The sequence below is a fragment of the Suricata suricatta genome, chromosome 8, assembly GCF_006229205.1.
Source record: "Suricata suricatta isolate VVHF042 chromosome 8, meerkat_22Aug2017_6uvM2_HiC, whole genome shotgun sequence".
In the NCBI taxonomy this organism is placed as follows: Eukaryota; Metazoa; Chordata; class Mammalia; order Carnivora; family Herpestidae; genus Suricata; species Suricata suricatta.
The window spans coordinates 124,626,262-124,650,635 of record NC_043707.1 but is presented as its reverse complement, the minus strand read 5'-3'; the positions used below and the strand labels follow the sequence as shown (position 1 = coordinate 124,650,635).

The window sequence follows — 24,374 nt, the reverse complement described above, 5'->3', positions numbered from 1 at the left end:
ACACTTCCAATTAACGTTAGGATTTGAGATGAACATTCCCTTAGAGACTGCTGGCCCCTTCCTTGTATGATGGCTTTGTCGAGGTCCTGGGACTCTCTGTGGGGGCCTCCTTTGTTCGCTCTGCGAACTCCAAACTGTCTGACAACGGAATACCGAGGAGGAGTGCTTCTACTGTTTCCAGGCACATAAGCTCCTGTTCTGTTTTCTTTTCCTGTTTTCTAAGGACAGGGTTCTTATGTTAGATGTTTCTCCCGTCTTTGTAGTTCATGCTATTGTAGATTCACTTGACTTACTAGCTCATTAGGCAAGTTACCTAACCTTACTGGACTGTTTCAGTATCTAAAATGGGGAGGAAAATATCCACTTTACAGAGTCGGTTAACGAAGATGAAATGGAGTAACGCATGTAAGAACTTATTAGTATAGTGGCGGACACACAGTAGATGGTTTATAAATGTCTTCCAGGGAATGGCATTCGTGGAGACAACCTGTTTTTAACCTCTACGATGATCTTAAATTTTCCTTTAAGAAATGAAGTTAGCCTTAATCTTTGCCCCCATAGCTTGTGTGACCAGCAACACACACAAACTTTATCTTGAGTTGGATGGATGACGGTGGTAATCAGATTTGAAGTGGAGGAGAATTTCCATTCAGCTATGAAGGTGAAACTCCCTACACACATCACCTGGCTTCTCATTTGTTCCCAGCCGATCAAGATTATCGCTTGTGATCCAATTGCTCTGCCTAGAGACCAAGTTGAGTAATTGCTGAAGTAGAATGACCAGAAAAGCATACTGGCTGCTCTGCCTAATAGCAGGTGGCATACTAATTACAGAGCAAGTACACACAGAAAGGGGTGGATAGCATTATCTGATGCTGAACTGGAAAGGTCGCAGTTACTCTTTTGAACTGTTTGTACCTTGCAGCTCTCCTTGAATGCTAAGTATGTTTAGATACACAGAACCGTTTCCTAAAAGGAGGCATAGCCAATCATAGCTTAGGGTAGAAATGGAGTAAGTACGAATTAGCTGGGGACTGACTATCTGGGTGACGATCAAAGGGAGACATTTAAAGAGTTGTCAGCTGATGAATGAAATTATTAATAATAAGCATTTATTTTATTTATTTTTTTTAAAGGCCTTATGGAGCTTTTATGGTGTTCCGGGCACTGTGGCCCAGGACCGCACATGGTTTGTCTCCCACAGCTTGTAACGTTATGAAGAGACAGGGTCGGTTCCTATTTTGCAGATGAAGTAACTGAGGTTCAGGCAGGTTAATGACTTGCACAAGATCGCCCAGCAGGGAGATGACAGGACTAAACTGAAGTGTGTCTCCCGACTCCGGAACTCTGTCTCAACAGGTCTGCTTTCCTGGTTTTGACCTAGTTTTAGGAAGACAGGAAATGTGGCCAAACCCAGATCACTTTTCTAATCTACCCAGGCGTTTTGTGCTCCCCATTTGCACCAGCAAAGCTCTGATTCTGGCAACTTGAAGCGGGACTTGAAATTCCCACTTGTATCAGAAAAACAATTCTGCTAAACTGCGACTCTTCCTGGAAACATGATGCCCTTTTTCCTGGAGAAACCTCTTCTCCTTTTTACTTTCCTTTGTGCTGGGTTCATGGGTGATTTCCCTAAATTGGTACCTTTCTCAGAATTCTCTCCCAAAACTGGGGCAGTGGTAGTTGTTGATGACTTTTGTTAGCGTTGGTAGGTGTGGTTCTCTTTAAATCTGCTCTCCCCTTGGTGGTGCACAGTACTTGAAAGCAGGGAATCTAAAGCCACAGACCTGCGTGTGTCTGGCCCTCACTGCGTCCTGGGACAGGTAACTTCACTTTTCTGAGCCTGTTTTCACACTTGTAAACTAGAGATAATAACCATACTCATTACTGTACAACACTCAGAACTCTCAGATGTTTATGACTATGTTCCAGCAAATTATTATGATTTTATAGAAACTAATGTTTATTTTGTTCTCTCTACAGCTCTTGAAATATTTGAAGAAGCTCTCCACCTTGCCCATTACAGTAGACATTCTTGCGGTAAGAACTGTTACATGTTGTGTGACTGTATTCCATGCCACCCCCTTCCCGCTGTACAGTGAGGTTAAAAAGCATGGGCTTCGAAAGTGAACGAAACCAGACTCAAAGCCACATATTGTATGGTTCTATTGATATGAAATGTCCAGAGTAGGCAGGTCCACAGACCGGAAGTAGGGGAGTGGAAGAAATTGGGAGGAAAGGGGTTTCTCTTTAGGTTTATTGAAGTGTTCTGGAATCAGTGGTGAAGATTGCGCAATATTGTGAGTGTTCTGGAAACCAGTAGACCATATGCTTTGAAATGGTTACAATGAGCTTTGCACAGTGTGGCATTATCATAGCCAATGAGGTTTATCCGAGGTATGATTATTGCTAATTGAAAAAAAAAAATAAGATGGTTAAAGTGGTGAATATTATCTTAGAATTAAAAAAAAAATTGAAAGAACTTTGGCCTCAATTAGTCCTGTATTCAAAGCTAAGTTCTGTATGTATTATTAGACTTTAGTCCTAATAACTGGACATATTCCTGGTCACCGAGTTGCTTTAAGGACTCATTGAGACATTGTATGCGAGGCTCTTGGTCCCCTGCCATAATCACTCTTGTTACTTGTTGTTAAAGTTCTAGAAGTATTTTAATACATTGTTTTCCTCTTTGGAGTCTAGCATGCTTTGCTACTGTGTGTCATTAGAGGTTGGAGGCATAGACACAAAGTAGTTTTGTATTGAGACTTGCACCATCTGTTTAAGGAAGGAGTCCTCAAAGCAAGAGGCCTTATTTCTTCAGAAAGTTGTGAGCCCAGTTCCACGACCCACTAACGATTCTTCTGTCAAATTTCTAGGAGACCGGGGTTGGGAAAACAGTAAATAGCTTGCGAAAACACGAGCATGTCGGAGGCTTTGCCAGGGACCTGGTGGCCCAGTGGAAGAAGCTGGTTCCGGTAGAGCGGTAAGAACATTCATTGCGCTGTAGGTTTACTCAGCCTCATGATTGAGTCTGCTGCTTGGAATATTTTACAGACAGATACGTCTTCTTTATTGTTTATTTTGCCTCGATCATAAAAATAATTCATGATCATTATAGGGTTTTCAAAAATATTTAAAAATGATGGGGGGGGGGCGCCCGGGTGGCTCAGTCGGTTAAGCATCTGACTTTGGTTCAGGTCATGATCTCATGATCTGTGGGTTCGAGCCCCGCATTGGGCTCTGTTCTGACAGCTTGGAGCCTGGAGTCTGCTTCGGAGTCTGTGTCTCCCCCTCTCTCTGCCCCTCCCCTCATGTTCTGTCTCTGTCTCTGAATAAATTTTTAAAAAATGATATAAGAATAAAAATTTCTTGTAATTTTACCATCTGAACAGAAACATTATTAATATCTTAATATGCTTCTTTCTTACCTTTTGAGAGTGCGAGATGCGCACAGGGGAGGGGGCAGAGTGAGAGGGAGGGAGAGAGTCTTAAGCAGGCTCCATGCTCACTGTGGAGCCTGACACAGGGCTCAATCTGACAACCGTAAGATCATGACCTGAGCTGGAATTAAGAGTCAGTTATTCCTCTACCCTCTTTTTAAAAAATATTTTTATATAGTTGTGAATAAACTATATAAATAATGGCCCACTCCCCCCTTCTTTTTAAGATTTTATTTTTAAATCTCTACACCCATTGTGGGGCCCGAACTCACAAACCCTGAGGTCAAGTGTGGCATGCTCCAGCCTGCCAGGTGCCCCAATAGCCCCCCACGCACCTTTTTGTTAAACGTTTATTTATTTTGAGAGAGTGCACTCCTGCACAGGTGAGCAGGGGATGGGTGGAGAGAGATGGAGAGAGAATCCCAAGCAGGCTCCACACTGTCAGCCCAGAGCCTGACATGGGCCTCGATTCCACAAACCACGAGATCCTGATCTGAGCCCAAATCAAGAGTCAGACCCTTAATCTACTTAGCCACTCAGGCATGCCAGCCCCGCCCCCCCCTTTTTTTTTTAACATAACAAGCTAAATATGTCCCTGCGTTGAAAAACTTTCAATTATTTTCATGTCCTCAAGATACTGGATCTTTGTATCCTGTAGTTAAATGCATCATTTTCTGTCTGTTGAATATTTGAGTTTTCCCAATCTCAAAACTTGGTTGAGCATCAAAGAGCAGAATCCATTCACCTTCTTCCCAACGCCTTGTTTCTAACTCTGCATCTGTTTCCTCTTTTTGTGAGTTCAGGTTCTGTGACTCTGTCCTCTGACAGATTACACTGAGATTTATATCTGCCTTATTTGCTTTTTCTTTTATTTTAGAAACTCTGAGCCTGACGAACAGGACTTTGACAAGAGCAATTCCCGAAAGCGCCCCCGGGATGCCGTTAAGGAGGAGGAGGTGGAGGGGGACTACCAGGAAAACTGGAAAGCTTCCAGCAGCCAATCCTACAGTCCTGACCACAGGCAGAAAAAACACAGAAAACTGCCGGAACCCGAGAGAACTCACCAAGTGTCTCACATTCAAGAGAGGAGAGACGAGAGAAAGAGGTGCCATCGAGTTTCCCCCGTTTACTCGTCGGACCACGAGTCTTCTGATTACGGCCACGTCCAGTCCCCTCCGTCGTCCGCCAGTCCCCATCGAATGTCCGTGGACCATTACAGATCTCCAGAGGAAGATCACGAGCCCTTTGTCCCACATCAGGAACCTGGGAAAGGCCACAGTAATGCCTTTCAGGACAGACTGGGGGTCAGTCTGGACCGACACCTGGGGGTCCCCCAGGGGAAAGGGGTTGTGAGTCAGAATAAGGAGCACAGATCCTCTTATAAGGAAAAACGTCCAGTGGATGCCAGAGGAGATGGGAAGTCGTCTTTGGGCAGAGAGAAATCACACAAGTCTGTCTCCAAAGAGGAAAACCGAAGGCCACTCTCTGGGGATAGCATGAAGGAGAAGCTGCCCTCTGGTGTCAAGAAAGAGAAGGAGAAAGAGGGCAGCACCAAGAAGAAGCTGGAAGTTGCCTCAGACAACCACCTTAAAAAGCCAAAGCACAAAGACCCAGAGAAAACCAAATCGGACAGAAACAAGCAGAATCTAGACAGCTTCGATGTCAGGAAGGAGGACCCGCTGCCCAAGGTGAAGGAGAGGGTTTCTAACAACCTGAAAACTCCAGAAGGGAAAGGAAGAACCTCTCACTCAGACAGAAAGTCCCTGGGCTCCCTCGCTAAGGTTGAGGAGGCAGATGTGGATGACGAGTTTGAGCAGCCCACCATGTCCTTTGAGTCCTACCTCAGCTACGACCAGCCCCGCAAGAAAAAGAAAAAGATCGTGAAAGCTTCGACCACGACTCTTGGAGAAAAAGGACTTAAAAAAAATGATTCGAAAAGCACTAATAAAAACTTGGACTCCGTTCAGAAATTACCGAAGGTAAATGAAAACAAGTCCGAGAAATTGCAGGCAGCTGGAGCCGATTCAGCCAAGCTGAAAAAGGTAAGCCCTTCGGCCCCCGGACGGCTTCCGGGCAGCGCACCTGGGCCCGGGGGCTCCCGGCACTTACCTGGCCGCCGCCCGGCATGGCCGGCCTTTACGTGGCCTGTTGAATTTCAGTTTGAAGTAGTTGCCTCCAGGCCTCCGGAGGTGCTGCCAGGGTAGCTAGAACCCGAGATGAGGATTTCCTGGGGTGCTCCGTTGTGCCAGGCCCAGCTAGGTGTACTTCCTGCCTTGGGTGGTGTCAGAGCTGACGGACGGCCCTCCTCCAGCCTGGGTCGGCTTGGGGACTTGTCTGCTGATCCGCACTGCTGGCAGCGGGCTGTAGGCCCGGGATCTGCGTTTGTGCCAGGGGCCATCCAGTTACTGGTCTTCTCCTCACAGGTCCCCGCTGGTGCTTTGCCGGTGTTGCCAGACCTCCCGCTACCCATGATCCAGGCCAATTACCGGCCGTTTTGTACCCTGGAATTGCTGTCTTCCTTCCCACCAAAGCGAAAAGGTGATTTTCTGCGTTCTCTCCTGAATGGAAAGAAGATTAAAAAAATTTTTTTTTATGTTTTATTTATTTTTGAGAGCAAGAGAGACAGAGTGTGGAGGGGAGAGAGGGAGAGAGATACAGAATCTGAAGCAGGCTCCAGGCTCCGAGCTGTCAGCACAGAGCCCGACACGGGGCTTGAACTCACAGACCATGAGATCGTGACCTGAGCCAAAGTCAGACGCTTAACTGACTGAGCCACCCAGGTGCCCCAAAAGATTTTAAAAATTTATTCACAGTGTCCTAAGATTTTGGTGAACTTCCTAGCCTCCTAGGCTCCAGAGTTTGATGGCTTGGGTGTGAGTCCCAGCTCTGGCTTCAGGTTCTGTGAACTTGGGTAGTCATTTCCTTGGCCTTCAGGTTCATGCTCTGTAAGTGGGCATGATAATGGTGTCTGCCTTACTAAGTGGATGAAGAGGTGATAATGCTGGTAAAGCTCTTAAACTCTGGGGTTTCCACATGGTCACATGTTCAGTAAATCTTTGCTGCTGTTACTAGCTACCCTTCGTATGTTCTACATGAGCTTTGTATCTTTTAAAAAAAAAAAAAGTTCTAGTTTTAAGAGCAAAAGAATTAGAAGCCACGTAAGTGTCCCCCAGCAAGAGATGGCCACATGGACCATGGTCATTCCCACAGCAGCATCCTGTACAGCTGTGAAAACTGTGGGAAAGTCTGTCTGCTGTAGGAAGATTTCCAAAATGCGGTAAATGAAAAAGATGATAGTGGGGATTTCTTAATTGGTGAAAAGGATTAAATACATTTTTACTTGTTTTTGCCTAGACTTTGCTGGAAGAATACACACACACACACACACACACACACACACACACACACAGCGTTGGTTGCTTTGGGAAAGGGCCTGAGGAGGGCAAGGAAGGGGGAGAGGAGGAGAGCTTTCCCTACACAGCTGGATGCCCCTGTAACACCCAGTCCTGTTTCCCTGGCCCTCCAGCACTCTCTTCACCTCAAGAGGAGGAGGAAGCTGGTTTCACCGGACGAAGAATGAATTCCAAGATGCAGGTGTACTCTGGCTCCAAGTGTGCCTATCTCCCCAAAATGATGACCTTGCACCAGCAGTGCATCCGGGTACTTAAAAACAACATCGATTGTAAGTCACACGCTTTTCTCCTGCTCTTAAGCCCGTTGTGGCATTGGGGGTCTGGCCGGTATTCAGCACTTTCCTCCTTTGGCTCTCCGCAGCAATCTTTGAAGTGGGTGGCGTCCCATATTCTGTTCTCGAACCCGTTTTGGAGAGGTGTACGCCTGATCAACTGTACCGCATTGAGGAATACAATCATGTGAGTATCCTGTTTGGGTGCAGAGAGGGCCGTTTTCTGGCTCGCATCTCCAGAAACAGCTTTGCCTCTGACCCGGCAGTGGGCGCAGGGCAGGTAGCGCTGGTCGGTTCACTGTTCTGCGCATGTCGGGTTGCCTGTGGGCCGTTAAACACACGTATTTTTACGGCTTGCTCTGGCATCAAATCAAGGTGAGCTTCAAAGGACCAGGAAAACGCCGCCCACCCTCCTCTGGAGCTGCTCGGTCACAGGTCAGGGGAGAATTCTGGCAGCGCAGCCTCTGGGATCCAGGGCTGGGACAGAGCTTTGTTTGTGACACGCCGTGTCTGGTGACCAGGAAAGAGCACAGATTGGCCGGGGGTGTCCTAGAGACGTCCAGGTCTGCCCAAATCTCTTTCCTGTAATGCAGGGACATAGGGGTCATTTGATCACGTGAGCTGGCTGTCTCTAATTCTGACCCCCTTGCCTGTCACAGCTGCAGGTAGTGCTGGGAAAGCGCCTGGACGTGACTTCATCCCAGGTCTACCTGTCACTGGTTTCCTCAAAGGAAAACCCTAATCTTTTTCTTTTTTTTTTTCTTTTAAAAATTGGTTTGAGAGAGTGTGTGAGTTGAGTGAGCTTGGGCACGAGCCTGGGGTCAGAAGTGCAGAGAAGGAGGAAGAGAATTCCAGTCAGGCTCTGCACCGTTAGTGCAGAGCCCCACACGGGGCTTGAACCCACAAAACATGAGATCCTGACCTGAGCCAAAATCAAGAGTCAGAGGCTTAACCGACTGAGCCACCTAGGTGACACAGGAAAAGACTGATTGATCTTAAGCTAGTTTTTGTGTTATCTTCTCTCCTAGTCCCACAACCCTCCAAAAGCAGCCTCATACTTAATGTTTTTAAGTTTATTTTGAGGCGGGGGTATGGGCAGAGAGAATGGCGGAGAGGATCCTAAGCAGGCCCCGTGCTGTCAGCACAGAGACTGACACAGGGCTCCGTCCCACCACGAACCATGAGGTCAGGACCTGAGCCGAAACCAAGAGCTTAACCAACCTGGAGTAACCCAGATGCCCCTTAATATTTTCTTTAATATAGTGACTCTTTTCCTCTAGGATTGTGGTGTTTTCATATACTACTACTAGGGGCGCCTGGGTGGCTCAGCCGGTTAAGTGTCCGGCTTCGGCTCAGGTCATGATCTCACAGTTCGTGGATTCGAGCCCCGCATCAGGCTCTGTGCTGACACCTAGCTCAGAGCCGGGAGCCTGCTTCTCTGACCCTCCCCTGCTTGTGCTGTCTCTCTCTCAAAAATAAATTTAAAAACCATTAAAAAATTAAATATATATACTACTACTACTACTACTAAGAGGACTGAAGAATCATGAGGAAGGTGGTCAGTCTGAGGTGACTAAGGGTGGAAAAGAAATCTGTCGGAGTGCTTACACAGAAATGATGGCCTGGTTCTGGTTTTAGGTATTAATTGAAGAAACAGATCAATTATGGAAAGTTCACTGTCACCGAGACTTCAAGGAAGAAAGGCCGGAGGAGTACGAGTCGTGGCGGGAGATGTACCTGCGGCTCCAGGACGCGCGGGAGCAGCGGCTGCGAGTGCTGACCAAGAACATCCGGTCCGCGCACGCCAACAAGCCCAAAGGTCAGCGCGCGAGGGGCGGCGGGGACCCAGCGGGCCGGGGCGACCGGCAGGACAGGGAGCCTGCGCGCTGGGCTCGCGTGGCCTCTGGCTCCCGCGCACGTCTTGCTTTTGCAGAAGGGGGCAGGGACGGAGCGTTTCTTCTGTCGCACGCTTCAGGGGTTTTCCCCGTGATCCTGTCCTGGCTCTGAGGGCACCTGGAAGGGTCTTCTCGCTCAGCAGTGCAGATTATTAAAAGAACAGTAGCCCCTCTGCTCAGAAAGGCAGGTATTGATCTCCATATTTCTCTCCAGGCCGACAGGCAAAGATGGCCTTTGTCAACTCTGTGGCCAAGCCCCCTCGTGACGTCCGGCGGAGACAGGAGAAGTTTGGAACCGGCGGGGCAGCTGTGCCTGAGAAAATCAGGTGCGCGCTCTGCAGCCCCAGGGTCTCTGCACGCCCGGGGGAGGGAGCCCCAGGGGCCTGTTGCTCAGCCCGGGTGCAGTTCTCTTTTGGGGTGGGGGTGTGGCCATGCAGAGTGGATTCTGGAGGCCGACCCTGACCAGCTCAGCGTGGGACCTCCCTGGGCCCTACTTCCCTGACTGCAGTGTAGGTGGATAATTATTCCCACCTCTCCGGGTCCAGATTAAATGCAGAAGAGGACTGGCTTCTGAAGATCCTCCCTGGCGCTCTCCTTTTTCCCTTTCCCCACGTAACCCGTGCTGCTGGGCGCCTGGCGGGGTCGCTCAGCGGGGCATGCAACTCTTGACCTTGGGGTTGTTTGGGCCCCACGTTGAGGGTAGAAGTTTTTTTTTTTTTTTAATGTTTTATTTATTTTTGAGAGAGAGAGAGAGAGACAGAGACAGCATGGGCAAGGGAGGGCCGGAGAGAGAGGGAGACACAGAATCCAAAGACAGGCTCCAGGCTCTGAGCTCTCAGCACAGAGCCTGACACAGGGCTTGGACTCACAAACCGTGAGATCATGACCTGAGCCAAAGCCAGATGCTCAGACTGAGCCACCCAGGCGCCCCTATTTTTTTTTTTTAAATAAGCGAAAGAAAGAAACCATGTTGCTGTGATGACTGCATAATCTAAGTCCCGTTAGCATGTTAAAAATGCGGATTCACACCTCAAGGGTGCAAAGTGAGTTGAGCTCATTCATTCTGTTGGGCTAACGCCTCCTCTCTGTGCCCTCACCGGGCGAGGGTGCTCGCGTCCACTGGTCAGAGCCACAAAACTGGGTCTTGCCTCAGCCAGCTTCAGGTCGCTGGTGCTGAGGGCAGACCTGTCGCCCTCGGGACTGACCCGCTTGCTCTGTGTTGCAGGATCAAGCCAGCCCCGTACCCCGCGGGAAACAGCCATGCGCCCTCTGGCAGCGGTGGCAACAGCTTCAGCGCCAGCCCCGAGCAGCCCACCTACGATGGTCCGAGCACCAGCAGTGCCCACTTGGCGCCCCTGCTCAGCACCGTTTCCTATGATCCTAGGAAACCGACTGTGAAGAGTAAGTGCCTTGGGGCTCGGGCTCTGGTATTTCAGAGCTGGTCCTTGAACCCTTTAACGTCCTTTTTGCCGTGTACGCCGAGCGCGCTAGATGAGGCCTGTGTGCTCCGCACGGGGCTGGGCCAGATGTCGTGCCTCTTTCCCCTGCTGTGTGGTGCACGGGGCCTCTTTCAAATGATGAATGTTGGTGACCGTTCGTCTCGGCACTCTGCCTCGTCTGCCCACATGTGAACCTGTTTCTCCAGACGGTGATGTGGGGCTCATGACCGTCCGTCATCAGCTGCTGATCGCTGTCTTATTCAGGGTGTATAACCTGTTCCTCCAGCTTCTGAGTAGTTGTCGTTTTATATCTGGTTGCGTGTGTTTTATACTGTTTGTTACCATCGACTATCCCTAGCAGTCTCAGGGAGAGTCCCCCTTTCCCGTTTGAAGCATGTTTCCGTAAGGGGCACCTGGTGGCTCAGTCGGTTGAGCATCTAACTTTAGCTCAGGTCATGATCTTACTGTTCATGAGTTCGAGTGCTGCGTCGGCTCGTCACTGTCAGCTCAGAGCCTGGGACCTGCTTCAGATCCTCTTGTCCCTGTTTCTACAGCTCCCCTGCTCGTGCTCGCTCTCAAAAATAAGTAAAAATAAACGAACATTTGGGTTTAAAAAAAATTTTTTTTATGTTTTTTATCTATTTTTTGGAGAGAGAGACAGGATGAACAGGGGAGGGGCAGAGAGAGAGGGAGAGACAGAATCAGAAGCAGGCTTCAGGCTCTGAGCTAGCTGTCAGCACAGAGCCTGATGCAGGGCTCAACCCCACGAACCGTGAGATCATGACCTGAGCCAAAGTCGGAAGCCAGACACTTAACCGACTGAGCCACCCCGGCGCCCCTAAATGAACATTTAAAACATAGCTCGCTTCAGGTCTTCAGTCTTTCTCTGTTCTTCCTCTGTTCTCTCTCAAAAATAAACATTAAAAAAAAAAAAAAAAAGGAAAGCTTGCTTCTGGACCCACTTCAGGGCCCCTAGCAGGTGGAAGTGTTGGCTGAAACTTCCGTGCTTGCTGATCCACGAGGGTGAGCCCGCCGTCCGGAGGTGGCATCTGCCCCGAGCTGTCTTAGACCCGCTGCTGCACTGGGCACACGGGTCAGAGAGGGCCTGCTCTTTGCTGGTTCAGATGTTGGGGAGGCAGAGTAAAATTACGGCCCAGCCTGGCCTGTAGGTATGAAGTCCAGTCCTTCCGCTTAATGCATGACCAGGGGCAAGGAGGCCCGTCTCTGGAGGTTGGTGACGTGGTTGCAGTCGGAGCCGGGGATGTGCTCAGCAAGCGGAGCTTGTGCTAGAAGCGGCTGCCGCTGTACCCATCCGTCTGGTGGTGCAGAGCCAGGAGCAGCAAGGCTTGGCCTTGGTTGTGAACCATTCACAGGATGTGTCTAAACTGCCATGGTCTCGGGGCGCCTGGGTGGCTCAGTCGGGTAAGCGTCTGACTTTGGCTCAGGTCATGATCTTGTGCTTTGTGGGGTTCGAGCCCTGTATCAGGCTCTGTGCTGGAGCCTGGAGCCTGTCTTCGGATTCTGTGCCTCCCTCTCTCTCTGACCCTCCCCTGCTCACACTGTCTGTCTGTCTGTCTCTCTCAAAAATAAATAAAACATTTAAAAAATTAAAAAAAAAATAAACTGCCACGGTCTCAACCACCTTATTTCTCTTCTCACAGAAATTGCCCCGATGATGGCCAAGACGATTAAAGCTTTCAAGAACAGGTTCTCGCGACGGTAAACTGAGGACTCGCCTTGGAGACAATTTGGGAGAGGAGGACAAGACAGTGTGGGTTGGGGAATGGAGCTTCCGGAGGAGACCAGACTCCTCTGCTTTGAGGAACCTTTTGGCTCCGGACCCCGCGCGGTCTGCAGGTGTGGCCCTGTGACCCTGTGCCCCGCGGCCACTGCCTCCCCGCCCGGAGAACCCTTCAGAATTCTGAAGATGTGAAGCCTCAGGCTTGCTGAGGGTTTTAAGGTCAATTATACTTTTGTTGTTAATTAGCATCTTTGTAAACCTAAGACATAGTTTTAATTAATAAATATTGCCCCCAGATTGTATTTATATTACCCCCAGTATTTTTTTTTTTTTTTAGGTCGTCCACCATACACTTAGCCTTTTATTTTCAGGGTTCTTTATTACAGTTAGAGGAAACCCTAGTGAGACCATCCCCCTGTCCCCTGTCTCCATTCAGCTGCCCCGAGCAGACTCCGGTCCAGAGGGAGGGCCGGCCGGCCTCGGAGCCCGGGTGCTGCCTGCTGCAAGGGGGGTGACGGATGGGACCCGGGCTGCCCGCCCGCGGCGGCCGGGGACAGGGGGTGTTCGAGCCACAGCCCTCCCGTGCCTGAGGCCCTTCTCAGTGTTGCTTGAGTTCCTATGCAGGCGCATCTCTTTCTTCCTCGTTAAATAGTATTTATTAAAGGAGGTTATTTGTAAAGGTCTAGAGTCTTTTTTCCCCCCAGCCTTTGTGCCAGGTCCCACTTTTTTGAGGCTCACTAGAGGACACAGAAACTTGGGGAATCGATTTGCACAGAACCCCAACATTTTTACAATTTACAGTTTCTGACTCAAAACCCTAGGGTTTTCTCTTTTCCTCCCCTATTTTCCCTTCTCCCCACTTGCAGGGGGGAGACACACACACGGCAGGGCTTTTTGTGCCCCCACCCCGCCCCCGCCCCCTACAACTGCAGAGTCTGAGAAGCCAGCACTTTAACCCCGTGTTCCCTGTGAACTGCTAATACACCAGAAGTGCGTGGTTTTGAAAGCTGTAGCGCTGTGTTGGAAATCGGTGTTGTTCTGCCTTTCTGTAAACGGTAAGATCATGTGACTGGGAGGGCACAGGGGTTTGCTGTTTTGCAGAGAACCCTGCAGCTGACGCACTCTCCTGCGTTTTGAGCGCCGAAGCCAGAGTTTGGAGGGAACGGCCCGCTTAGGCGAAGCGTCTGAGCTGTTAGTCTCAGGGCAGGGAGAGCCCGGGACCCGGATCAAGTTTGAGAAAGGGAGGCTCTCGCTTTCAAGCTGACACAGGAACAACCTCGGCGCACAGGAGGCTAGCGTCAGTGCCTTCTTGGCTGATGGAGAGCACTGGTCCACTGGGAACCCACCTGGTTGTGGGCGGGGGAAGCAGGTACCATAAACTTGAGGTGCCTGTCCTTAGGACACCCAAGGGGTAGACTGAGGGTGTGGTTAGTAGGACAGCCTCAGGAGCTTCGCAAGTTGTCCCCCTAGACAGGTTCCCTCAGAGCCCAGGATATGGAATCCACTGCTTTTAAGCATCCGGGAGACCTCAGGCTAACTGAGGATTCCGGAGCAGGCAGAGACCCTGTGCGGCGACAGCTGCATTGCTCGGTGTGCATTACCCGGCAGGGCGCCTGTTGGAACAGGACACGAGTATGGCCCTGTTTTCATTTGCTGTGGTTTTGAATTGGGTAAAGCATGACTTCCCTTGATCGTTTGTATCGCCTTTCCACCCCAGCCCCGTCCTGCTCCCCAGATCTGCTATTAGGAAGCCTCTTCCCGAACGCCGAGTGAGCGTCTGGGCCGGGGGCCAGACGGCGGTCGCCTGGAGTAGCTTCCTGTAGGTGTCCGCCAGCTGGAATTTGTCTCTTAGCTGCGCATCCCATCTTTGTCATTGGAACCGGTTTTTCATATCGCGGATTCAGTTGTGTCTGATTTAATTTCCTTCCTTAGGAGTCTTTAGGCAGGGAGGAAAGAAAGGACACCCATTTGTTCATGCCAACGTCACTACCCATTTCTAGCGTATGAAGACTTTGGATCAGCCCTGTTTGCGTAGAGCCAGATCTTCCCCTCCTCCTCCAAGAGTGTCTGCATCAGGGACGTGACTTGGTGAGAAGAGTAAGGAGGGAAGAGAAAAAGCCGAATTTCTGAACAACCTTCTCACCCAGGTTCTTGAAATGGCTGCAGAGCAGACACAAAACACGATGATGTTGAACCTTTGGTCTCGTTTGTGAAAGCGTGTGCAATTTTTTTTTCCTGTGCTCCATACACTACATATGAATCACCAAACTACAAACTAGGCCTTTGTGATCCTTGGCGTGATGAGCAGTTTCCTCGGGGCTTTCTCTTTCTGGGAAGTGGGAGGGAAAGGGGCCAGGTACCAGCCTGCTCTTCCTTTGTATTTTGGTCCCAAAATGTAAATATGATTTTCTATGTTACTTTTTTGTGGTAACTACCAAGATGAATATTTTAATTAGATAAGTTATATGAAAAAGGAAGGAAAATTCCATGTCTAAATAAAAAACAAGACAAAACTCCATATCCTGTGGTCTTTTCTTTTTTTCTTCTCTTTTGCCCCTTGCTGTGTCCCAGAGTGGCAGCGGGTCACAACGTGTCGGTTCCTGGGCTGTGAGGCAGAGCGTTTACTCCCGGGGCTGAGCTTCCTAAAGGATGCTGGATTTGGGTCTGCAGCAAAGCAGGCTGGGGGGTGGGAATTCAGGAAACAGAACCCTGGAGCGAAGGGAGGACACTCATGAAAAGGAGCACCTTGCGGGTACCAGACCCTGTGCCCTCTTATCCTGGGATGGAGATTGGCCCCTTACCGCAGCCAGAAGCTAAGGCTTCAAGATGAAATAACAGCCAACCTGCAGCAAAGGAGAGGATCTGAAACCCAGATTCTCTGACTGCAAAGTGTGTGCCTCCCCACTTGGGGTCACAGGGAGGGGTGTGTGTGTGTGAGTGAGTGAGTGAGGGGCGGGGACTGCAAAGTGTGTGCCTCCCCACTTGGGGTCACGGGGAGGGGTGTGTGTGTGAGTGAGGGGGGGGGGACCAGGAAGGTCTCCTCGGTCTTCCGAGGACTTCCTAATGAGACCGTGCTGACCACTAAAGCAGAAAAGTGTCAGCGAGGACTTGGTACAGAGCTGCTGAGCGGCAGCCTTGGCTGAGCTCAGGAGCCTCAGCGTTCGCATTCGCTCTGCCAGGGGCCCGGCCTGGGTGCAGCGCCTGCAGACATTGGATCTGATCTTCCAGCAAACCTACAATCTCCCAGCAGCACCCTGTTGTTCTCCTTCTCTCCTGAAGAGGGCGATCTTGGTGTGTGCGCTTACTTCCGTTTCTCCTGCCCCCTTCCCCCCCGCCAGCCTTTACTGGAGCGAATTCTCACTGTCAGAAGTTCTGCACATTAAATGAGGAACACAGGAGCTGGTGAGGGACTTTATCCGGGGCTTGTAAGTTAGTCCTTTGTCCCTTACTCCCTAATTCAGCATTTGCGGAGCTAGCACCTGGGTCAGACCCTGGGATACCCAGTGGCCCACGAGTCTGGCGCTCACAGTCCAGTAAGACTGTGAGCAGGCGATGCACTTACCACGGACAGGAAGGGGTGGGGGGTGGCAAGCACTGTTCTGACTCATGGACACTGGCTCGGTGACCACAGTGAGCTTTCGTGGTAGGTGGCCAGGTTCCGTTTTTAAAATGAGAACATTGAAGCACAGAGAAGTCACGATGTGCAAGGTGACAAGGCCTGAGCCGTGGTGACCAGTGTCGCTGCGTGTTGGCCTCTGTCCTACGCATGTGTGGTCGGTCACACTTACCCAAGTTGGGCCCCTGGGGCAAAGCTGACCTCCGATGCAAAAAGCTGCCCTGTTGGTAACAATGACTTCTTCTCCCAGCTGAGTGTAATCAATGCCCAAAAAGAACTCTCTAGCTGGCTTATGACCTTGACAGATAGTCGCCTTCTCAGACTATCTCCACTAGGGTTCCACAGCCACTTGAGTCTCTCCCGGATTATTTGGCTAAGCGGTGGAACAGGCAGTTTGTCTTCATAGGCTCCTGGACTTCCCTTTCTGTGATGCCTACTCTTTGCACCCCTTCCAAAAATTTCTGTGGAAAGTTCAGACATCAAAATTTTATATAGCTATACCTGTTTTTCTCAAGTATTGAATCTCTGGGGTACATTTTTTAAAAAGTAATTAAATTTTTTTTTTAATGTTTATTTTTGAGAGAGCATCTATGAGCAGGGGAGGGGCAGACAAAGGGACACACAGAATCTGAAGCAGGCTCCAGGCTCTGAGCTGTCAGCACAGAGCCCAACACGAGGCTCAAACCCATGAACCGTAGGATCATGACCTGAGCTGAAGTCGGATGCTTAACCGACTGAGCCACACAGGCGCCCTGAACAGTAAGTAATTCTTAAACTGTACATTATTAAGAAGTTGGAGAACTGCTCTGGCTAATTTGTCACAGCTGGCCAATGGGGTCAGGGTAGGGACACTTGCACATTTGGTCACACAGGACACACTTTAACCCCTGCTCTGTGTCCCTGAATCAGATTGACATGGCCCTTACTTTTCTGGATCTTCCATCTAATAGGGGAGACGTAATCAGATAACTGTATAAATCATTGTTTGGGGCGCCTGGGTGGCTCGGTTGAGTGTCCGACTTCGGCTCAGGTCATGATCTCATGGTTTGTGGGTTCAAGCCCCGCATTGGGTTCTGTGCTGATAGCTCAGGGCCTGGAGCCTGCTTTGGATTCTGTGTCTCTTTCTCTCTCTGCTCCTCCCCTGTTCACGCTCCATCTCTCTCTGTCTCTCAAAAATAAATAAATGTAAAGAAAAATTAGAAAAAAAGTAATTGTTTAAAATACAGATTTCTGGTTCCCACTGTAAAAATCTGTTCAAATAGGTCAGAAGTAGGATCTGGAAGTAAGTACTTTTCATAGGCCTTCCCCGGTGAGTTTGGTGAGCAGTCCAGTTTGGGGATGCCCAGTGTAACGGGAAAACAATGCACGAACTTTAAAGGGAATCAGGTCCAGGTTCAAATCCTGGCTTCACCATCCTTTAGCTCTGTGGCACCTCTTTGACTCCGTTTCCTCACCTGTAAAATGGGAATGATCACACCCTCTAGGAATTCTTGTAAGGATTCAATGAGAGAGAGGGAGCTCAATGCATTTTAATGACCTTCCTTCATTCCCTCTAAACATAGATTGAAAAGAAACGCTTTATTTCCTATTGATGGGAACTGAGGCTTTAGGGTCACGAGCTGAGAACTACTTTGAGGTCAGCAGCTCCTTCCTGACGAATCCTAGTCCACGCTGCCTCAGACAGGGTTATTCAGCTTTTCTGCTTCTGGGTTCCTCTCTCTTCTTTCAGGCCCTTATGCTGTAGCCCCTAACAGCCACGGAAAAGGTAGACACTACCTAACTCCTTGCCTCAGGAATCAAACTCACTTGCCAGGAGTTTGGCACAAGACAGTAGGAGGAGTGGGTGGAAACAGGAAACGAAAGCTGTTCACCTAGCTCCACCTGGAGTGGCGTCTTTGGGATTTTAAAGGAAAAGGCAGAAATCTAGACTTCTGTATAAAACTTCCCAGTTTTTAAAACCCTGTGCCACAGTTATATGAAACAGATCAGGAAACCTATCTGATGTGGATAATTTTCCAAAAAAAAAAAAAAAAGCAACGTAGCCAAATTGAGTCCTCTAGAGATACCAAGTCTAAACAGCCTAGTTACCGCAGAAGAAGTAGACAAAATGGTTGCGGAACCTCCCCTCTAGATGGTTTTATAAGGAAGTTCTTTCAACTTTAAAGTCAGGTAACACCAAGGCCACCTAAACTATTCCGAAACAAAGAAAAGGAAGGAAAGTTCTGTTGAATTTAGTATAATACTGACATGGAAAAGGGATAAAGATTGAACAAAAAAGAAAAAACTTATTTATGAGTGTTGGCATGATTGCCCTAAATATTAGCAGAATCTGACAGCGTATTAAATCAGTGAAACAGAAGCTCCTGGTGGCTCAGTTGGTTGAGTGTCTGACTCTTGATTTTGGCTAAGGTCGTGATCTCACTGTCACAGGACCAAGCCCCACGTTGGGCTCTTTGCTGGGCATGGAGCCTGCTCTCTCTCCCTCTGCCTCCCTCTCTTCTTTCTCTTTCAAAAATAAATAAATAAATAAAATTAGAAAACAAAACAGTGAAATCATACCTAAATGGGGTTAGCTTAGGACTGGCAAGATACTCAATCATTTTTTAAAATGTTTTTAAAATTTATTTTTGAGACAGAGACAGCAGGAGCAGGGGAGGGTCAGAGAGAGAGGGAGACACAGAATCTGAAGCAGGCTCCAGGCTCTGAGCTGTCAGCAGAGAGCCTGACGTGGGGCTCGAACCCACGAACCATGAGATCATGACCTGAGCTGAAGTCTGACACTTAGCTGACTGAGGCACCCAGGAATGCCTCAGACAGTTATTCTTAACTCGCGGTGATTTTCCCCCCTATCAAGACACTTGGCAACAACGTTACACATTCCACAACATTCATGACAGCCCCCCAAAGAAAAATATTATCTGACCCCAAATGTCAATGGCGCCGAGGATGCGGAACCCTGGACTTGGTCATGTTGTAGCAACAATTCCCAAGTCTAGGTGACTCTGAACAACAAAGCTCCGTCTTTCATTGACACTGTACATCCAGTTGGGGTCTGCTGGGGCTTTGCTTTCTGTCATCCTCACTCAGGAGCGCTAAGGGAGGCACCCACCCGTGCTGCTAAGGTTTTCAAGACAAATGAAGAATACTGCACTGGCCACTAAGCTATGTCCAGAAGCGACAGCCATCATTTCCATCATGTTTCATTGGCTGTACTTAAATTCAGGGGGATAAGGAAGTACAGCCCCTCCGTCACAGAGAACTGGAAATATTTGCTAATAGCAGCAAAGACTCCAAAAGCAATTGCAACAGCCTAGATCCTTAGATAATCCACAAGGCCACCCAACTTGAAATACACACTTCTAGCTGTGTGCCGTTGAGCAAGTGACTTAACCTCTCTGTGTCTCTGCTGCTTCCTCCAAAAAGGAGAAAAATATATCAGCCCTTGCAGATTAAGTAACGATGTCATGAGTTAAAATGTATAAAGTGCTTAAAACAGTGCCTGATGCATAGAGTTCAGGACATGTTAGCCAGGATGTTGACGATGATAAGGTGAAGTACCCAATATGGAATGGGCATTTAGTAAAGGATTGTTGTTATGACTGAAGCCCTGAGGGAAATGGCTGGCCAAGGTAACCTAGCTGGGAAGTACAGGTTGAGGGCCTGAGCTCTGGGGTCTCATCTTGGCACTTAGTAAGTACTCAGTAATGTTAATTAATATTTGGAGACGGTTCAATGTGGTTAAGAGCATGGACACTGCCTGGGTTTAAATCCTAGTTACATGACTAACCAGCTGTGTGACCTGGGGCAAGTTACTTAGCCTCTCTGTGCTCTAGTTTTATCATCTATAAAATGAGGATAATAATAGGACACCAGCAATCATGAAGATTAAAAGACAATATAAGTAAAGCCCTTGGGGCAGTGTTTGGTGCATGATTAGTACTATGTGGTTGCCAGTTCTATTTTTACCACACTCTTGGTTCACCACACAGAGGCACCCAAAAGTAAAGCAGTTCGTTTCTCCCAGCCTGATTAAGACAGGTGAGAAGGAGCACAGATACAAATTTAGCAGTTCTTCTTTTTATGTTTTTTGTTTATTTTTGAGAGACAGAGAGAGACTGTGTGAGCAGGGGAGGGTCAGAGAGGGAGACACAGAATCTGAAGCAGGCTCCAGGCTCTGAGCTGTCAGCACAGAGCCCTACACGGAGCTCGAACCCATGGACCGTGAGATCATGACCTGAGCTGAAGTCGGACGCTTAACTGACTGAGCCACTCAAACGCCCCCAAATTTAGCAGTTCTTGAACCACAGAAATGTTTGCAATGAACCTGGGAATGAGAAAAGGAAAAAAATTGGAAAATTTCCTACCTGCCGCAGGCAGTCCTAGAAGTCAGTGAGGATTTCCATTTGTTCTCAGACATCCCTGCAACGTAGGAGTGCAAGAGAAGGGACAGGCCAAGTAAGCCCCGTTAGCAGAGGCAAAAGGGCATTATTCCCAAATCAGAGCCAAATTAACTCTGCACCTGCTGGTTCCCTCCAAATTCGGCCCCTTAAGCAGTTGCAGTTTCCCATCCAACCAGACGGGGGCGCTGAGTCAAAAGCCTTGCTCTTAGCATAAGCGCTATTTAACCTTGCTAATAGCAGTCACTATTCAACCTTTTCCAATCTACTGACCAGATGTTGTTCCAAACATTTTCCATGCATAATCTCATATCATCCTGGTAATAAAACCCTACAAAGTAGGTATTCTTATTATCCCCATTTTATTTATTTTTTAATATTTTTTTAATGTTTTATTTATTTTTGATACAGAGAGAGAGCATGAGAGGGGAAGGGGCAGAGAGAGAGGGAGACACAGAACCGGAAGCAGGCTCCAGGCTCTGAGTTAGCTGTCAGCACAGAGCCTGATGCGGGACTCGAACCCACGAACGTGAGATCTGACCTGAGCCGAAGTCGGAGGCTTAACCGACTGAGCTACCCAGGCGCCCTATCCCCATTTTAGATATGACAAATCTGAAAAGAGAAACTAAGCAACTTGCCCATCAGGCCATACCTAATATTTGCAGGATGGGGACAAAAGTACGACTTGGAGGCATATTTTAAAAATTATAAATGGAGTTCATGAACTGTTATACAAAATACAGTCTGTTCTGCTCCACCAAAAATAAACCTTCACAATGACCTGGACGGCCACTTTCCAATTTCTGGGCTTCTTGGAGCTCTGCATTAGAAGGCGGTGGAAGGGAGAGAAGCAGGACCCTCGTCCCCTCCCTTCCCCTCCCCTTCTCTTCATACTCCTGAGTATGTTTCCCTGCAAGGGGCCTTGTGCACATGTGTGCAGATGTCCTAACCTATGCTCAGGTTCTGTTTTAAGGTTTCCTTTTTTTTTTTTTTTTGATGTTTCATTATTTTGAGAGAGACAGAGAATAAGAGAGGGGCAGTGCAAGGGAGAGAGAGAATCCCAAACAGGCTCCATGCTTTCTGCACATTGCTTGACACAGGGCTGGGTCCCACAACCATGAGATCATGACCTGAGCCGAAATCAAGAGTCAGACGCTTAACATACTGCACTACCCAGGTGTCCTGTTCTAAGGTTTCTAAATTGAAAGGATCCATCTGATACTCAGCATAGTGGATCACAAAAAGCCAGAACAAAGCATAACATCATCACATTTTATAACATTACGGAGCAAGAGAAAAATCTTAGAGCCTTCCAGAAAGAAAGCAGGGCAGAGGTGGGGGGGACAGCCATATAAAAAAATCAGGAATCATAATGGCATTGTACTTCTCAAAGCTAGAAGAAAACAGCAATATCTTCAAAATTCCAAATGAATTTTATCTTCAAGTTACCAATTAAGTATAAGAGAAAAGTAAAGACATTGTCAACAGTCACTTAACATGTATGGTAGTGTGGTGGCCAGTCTTTAATGAGTTCTATCACCTGGCATTCATAACCTTATATAATTCCTTCACACTTCGAATCTGGCTGACCCGTGGAACCATGGGATATTCCAGAATTGACAGTACGTGATTTCTAAGGCTAGCTCATAAAATACATTGTGGTTTCTACCTTGTTCTCTCTGCTTCGGTGAAAGCTGGTTCTCGTGTCTGAAGGACACTCAACCAGTCCTATGGAGAGGTGTATATGACGAGGAACTGAGGCCTCCGGCCAACAGCCTGCAGCCACCTGGCAGCCATGGAAGTGTGCCATCTTGGAAGTGGGTCCTGTAGCCACAGTCAAGCCTTGAAAGACTCGAAGCTCATGAGAGAGCTGAGCCAGAACTACCCAGCTAGGCCACTCCTGACTTCCTGGCTCAGAGAAACAGTGAGATAGATACATGTTAACTGTTATTTTACACAACAAAATATAATTAAGACAGATAGTCTGGGGAGGTGGGGGAAAGGAGCCACAGCTTTTTGTAGTTTGTCTAACCAGAAGGTGAAGTCAGTATCTCCACCCTTAAATTTGAATTTGGCCAGGAAACTTGTTTTGGCTGAGGGCACATTAGCAAAACTAACAGAAGCAAGGGTGAAAAAGTGCTTGTGCAATTGGGTCTTCCTTCTCTTGCTCCTAGAACTCTTACTTGCTTCTATAGCTCCTACCATGTGACTAAGCTCAGATAGCCTACTGGAGGCACATGGCCCGATCACCTCAGCTGACAGCCAACATCAACCAGACATGGGAGGGAGGCCATTCAAAGGATGCGGCCCAAGCCAAACTGGCCCAGAAAAAAATTGACCAGGTAATCTACAAAATCATGAGTATGGTGCCTGGCACATTAGTGCTCAATAAGTCAGTAAACGATGACAATGATGAAAATGATAGAGAAGCCAGAAGTGAGTAGGTATCCTGGGTAAGTAGGCCTGTCTTAGTCCCATGGTGGGACATGGTCTTTCCAAAGAAAGGCTACTGAGAGTATCATTTAATTAAACAAATATTTTTTTTAGTTTTTTAATGTTTATTTATTTTTGAGGAAGAGAGAGACAGTGCAAGTGGGAGAGGGGCAGAAAGAGAAGGAGACACAGAATTCAAAGCAGGGTTCAGGCTCTGAGCTGTCAGCACAGAGCCCAATGCAGGGCTCGAACTCACAAACTGCGAAATCATGACCTGAGCTGAAGCCAGATGCTTAAACAACTGAGCCACCCAGGTGTCCCTCAATTAAACAAATATTTACTAAAGTGTTTTACTATGTGCCAGGTCCCTGGCCTGAAACTGATAGGAAAGCAAGAATAATTCATGATACTGTGCTGTTCTGAACCAGAACCCAGCTCACCTATTTCACACAAAATTGAACTAGGACATCAAAATATGTTTGAATGGAACTTGAACAGATGGATCTTTTGATTTGTTTTTCACCAGCCCCCAGTCTCATCTGGACACTCCAGAACCACACATGAAGGGCAAGAAATATTCAGAGTACCCCATTACTCCCTCTACATCCTCCATCTTTCCCTCTCCTCATGGCAGTAAGAACGCATTTGTCCCTGAATCCAAAATAATTTCAACTCTAAACAGTGGCTGCCAATTCTTTTGACTTCTACACACAAGATGAAAAACATTTTACATTGCACCTGGGTACTCAAACCCAAACCTGAAATAAAAGTTCTATAAATTGAGACTTAAAATGTGTAATATGTTCTGAATTTTTAATTATATTCTATTTAATGCTGGTCACAATCCTCTAAATGGATTTTAGGGTCACAACCAGCTATTTGAAAAAAAACTTGCTCTGATATGTCACATGGCAAGGTCATTTAGTCCAATTCTTGCACCTTACAAGTTGTAAACTGAGACTCAGAGAAGTTAAGTCACTTGTGGAAGGCCACATAGCTAGCAGGTGGCAGTGCGATGTGAACCAAGATCTGACTCAGCTATAACCATGCGTCAGCCACTGTGCTGAGTTCTTTCACGTCATGATTTCATGTAATACTGTGATTCTATGAAACATATTATCATTCGCACTCTTCAGATGAGAATACTAATTCTCGGGATGGGGAAAACGACTTATTCAGAGAGTCACACTGTCAGTAGCGGACCCAGGACTTGGCTCCAGATCGGGTCGTTTTGACCGCTAAGCCCACCCATCAGTGAGTGTGTGAGCTCTAAGTGTCTGCACGTGCACGTGTGAAGCAGCGATAACGTGCTCCCAGCCCTTCGGGACCTTATCGCTGTACACACTTTCCTCCACCAGCTGCCAAAAAACGTTGGTGGTAAAAGAGCACAGCCTTTAGCTTAATGGGGAAGAGGAATCGAATTCCAGCCCCATTATTTACTGAAACGCCAGCCTGATCTCTCTGCGCTTCAGTTTCCACACCTGAGAAGCGGGGAGAGCAGCAGGATGCCGCGACTCCAGGCCGGAGTCCACGCGGACCCCTGACCCCGGGCACCTGGAAGCGCTTATCAAACGTCAAGCCCCCTCCGAGCCCCGCCCCCTCCCCCGGGCGCATGCGCCGCACAGGGGCGCCTTTTACGACGCGGCGGCGGCGGTGCGCTTAGCGGCGGAGCCGAGCGGAGCAAGGGCTGCGCGGGCGGAGGCGGCAGGGCCGAGGGGACGCGCGGAC

At 48.4% G+C, this 24,374-nt stretch overlaps 1 protein-coding gene and 1 pseudogene across 1 annotated transcript; both read left to right on the top strand.

The window, feature by feature from the left end:
- Positions 1 to 607: 607 nt before the first annotated feature.
- ELOA (elongin A) lies at positions 608 to 12,511 on the top strand. Its single transcript, XM_029945876.1, has 12 exons — positions 608 to 661; positions 1,713 to 1,823; positions 1,984 to 2,040; positions 2,877 to 2,983; positions 4,318 to 5,482; positions 5,864 to 5,978; positions 6,967 to 7,122; positions 7,215 to 7,312; positions 8,764 to 8,944; positions 9,235 to 9,346; positions 10,246 to 10,421; positions 12,121 to 12,511. The coding sequence occupies exons 1-12, from the start codon at positions 608 to 610 to the stop codon at positions 12,180 to 12,182; spliced, it is 2,394 nt and encodes a 797-aa protein (XP_029801736.1). The 3' UTR covers positions 12,183 to 12,511.
- LOC115300485 lies at positions 2,351 to 2,436 on the top strand (annotated as a pseudogene).
- Positions 12,512 to 24,374: the final 11,863 nt, after the last annotated feature.

Excerpts from the sequence above, each read along its gene's own strand:
- ELOA (XM_029945876.1), top strand. The coding sequence starts at position 608 with ATGACGGTGGTAATCAGATTTGAAGTGGAGGAGAATTTCCATTCAGCT. Across the intron at positions 2,984-4,317 it reads AAGCTGGTTCCGGTAGAGCG|AAACTCTGAGCCTGACGAAC; the intron begins GTAAGAACATTC and ends CTTTTATTTTAG. Across the intron at positions 5,483-5,863 it reads ATTCAGCCAAGCTGAAAAAG|GTCCCCGCTGGTGCTTTGCC; the intron begins GTAAGCCCTTCG and ends TTCTCCTCACAG.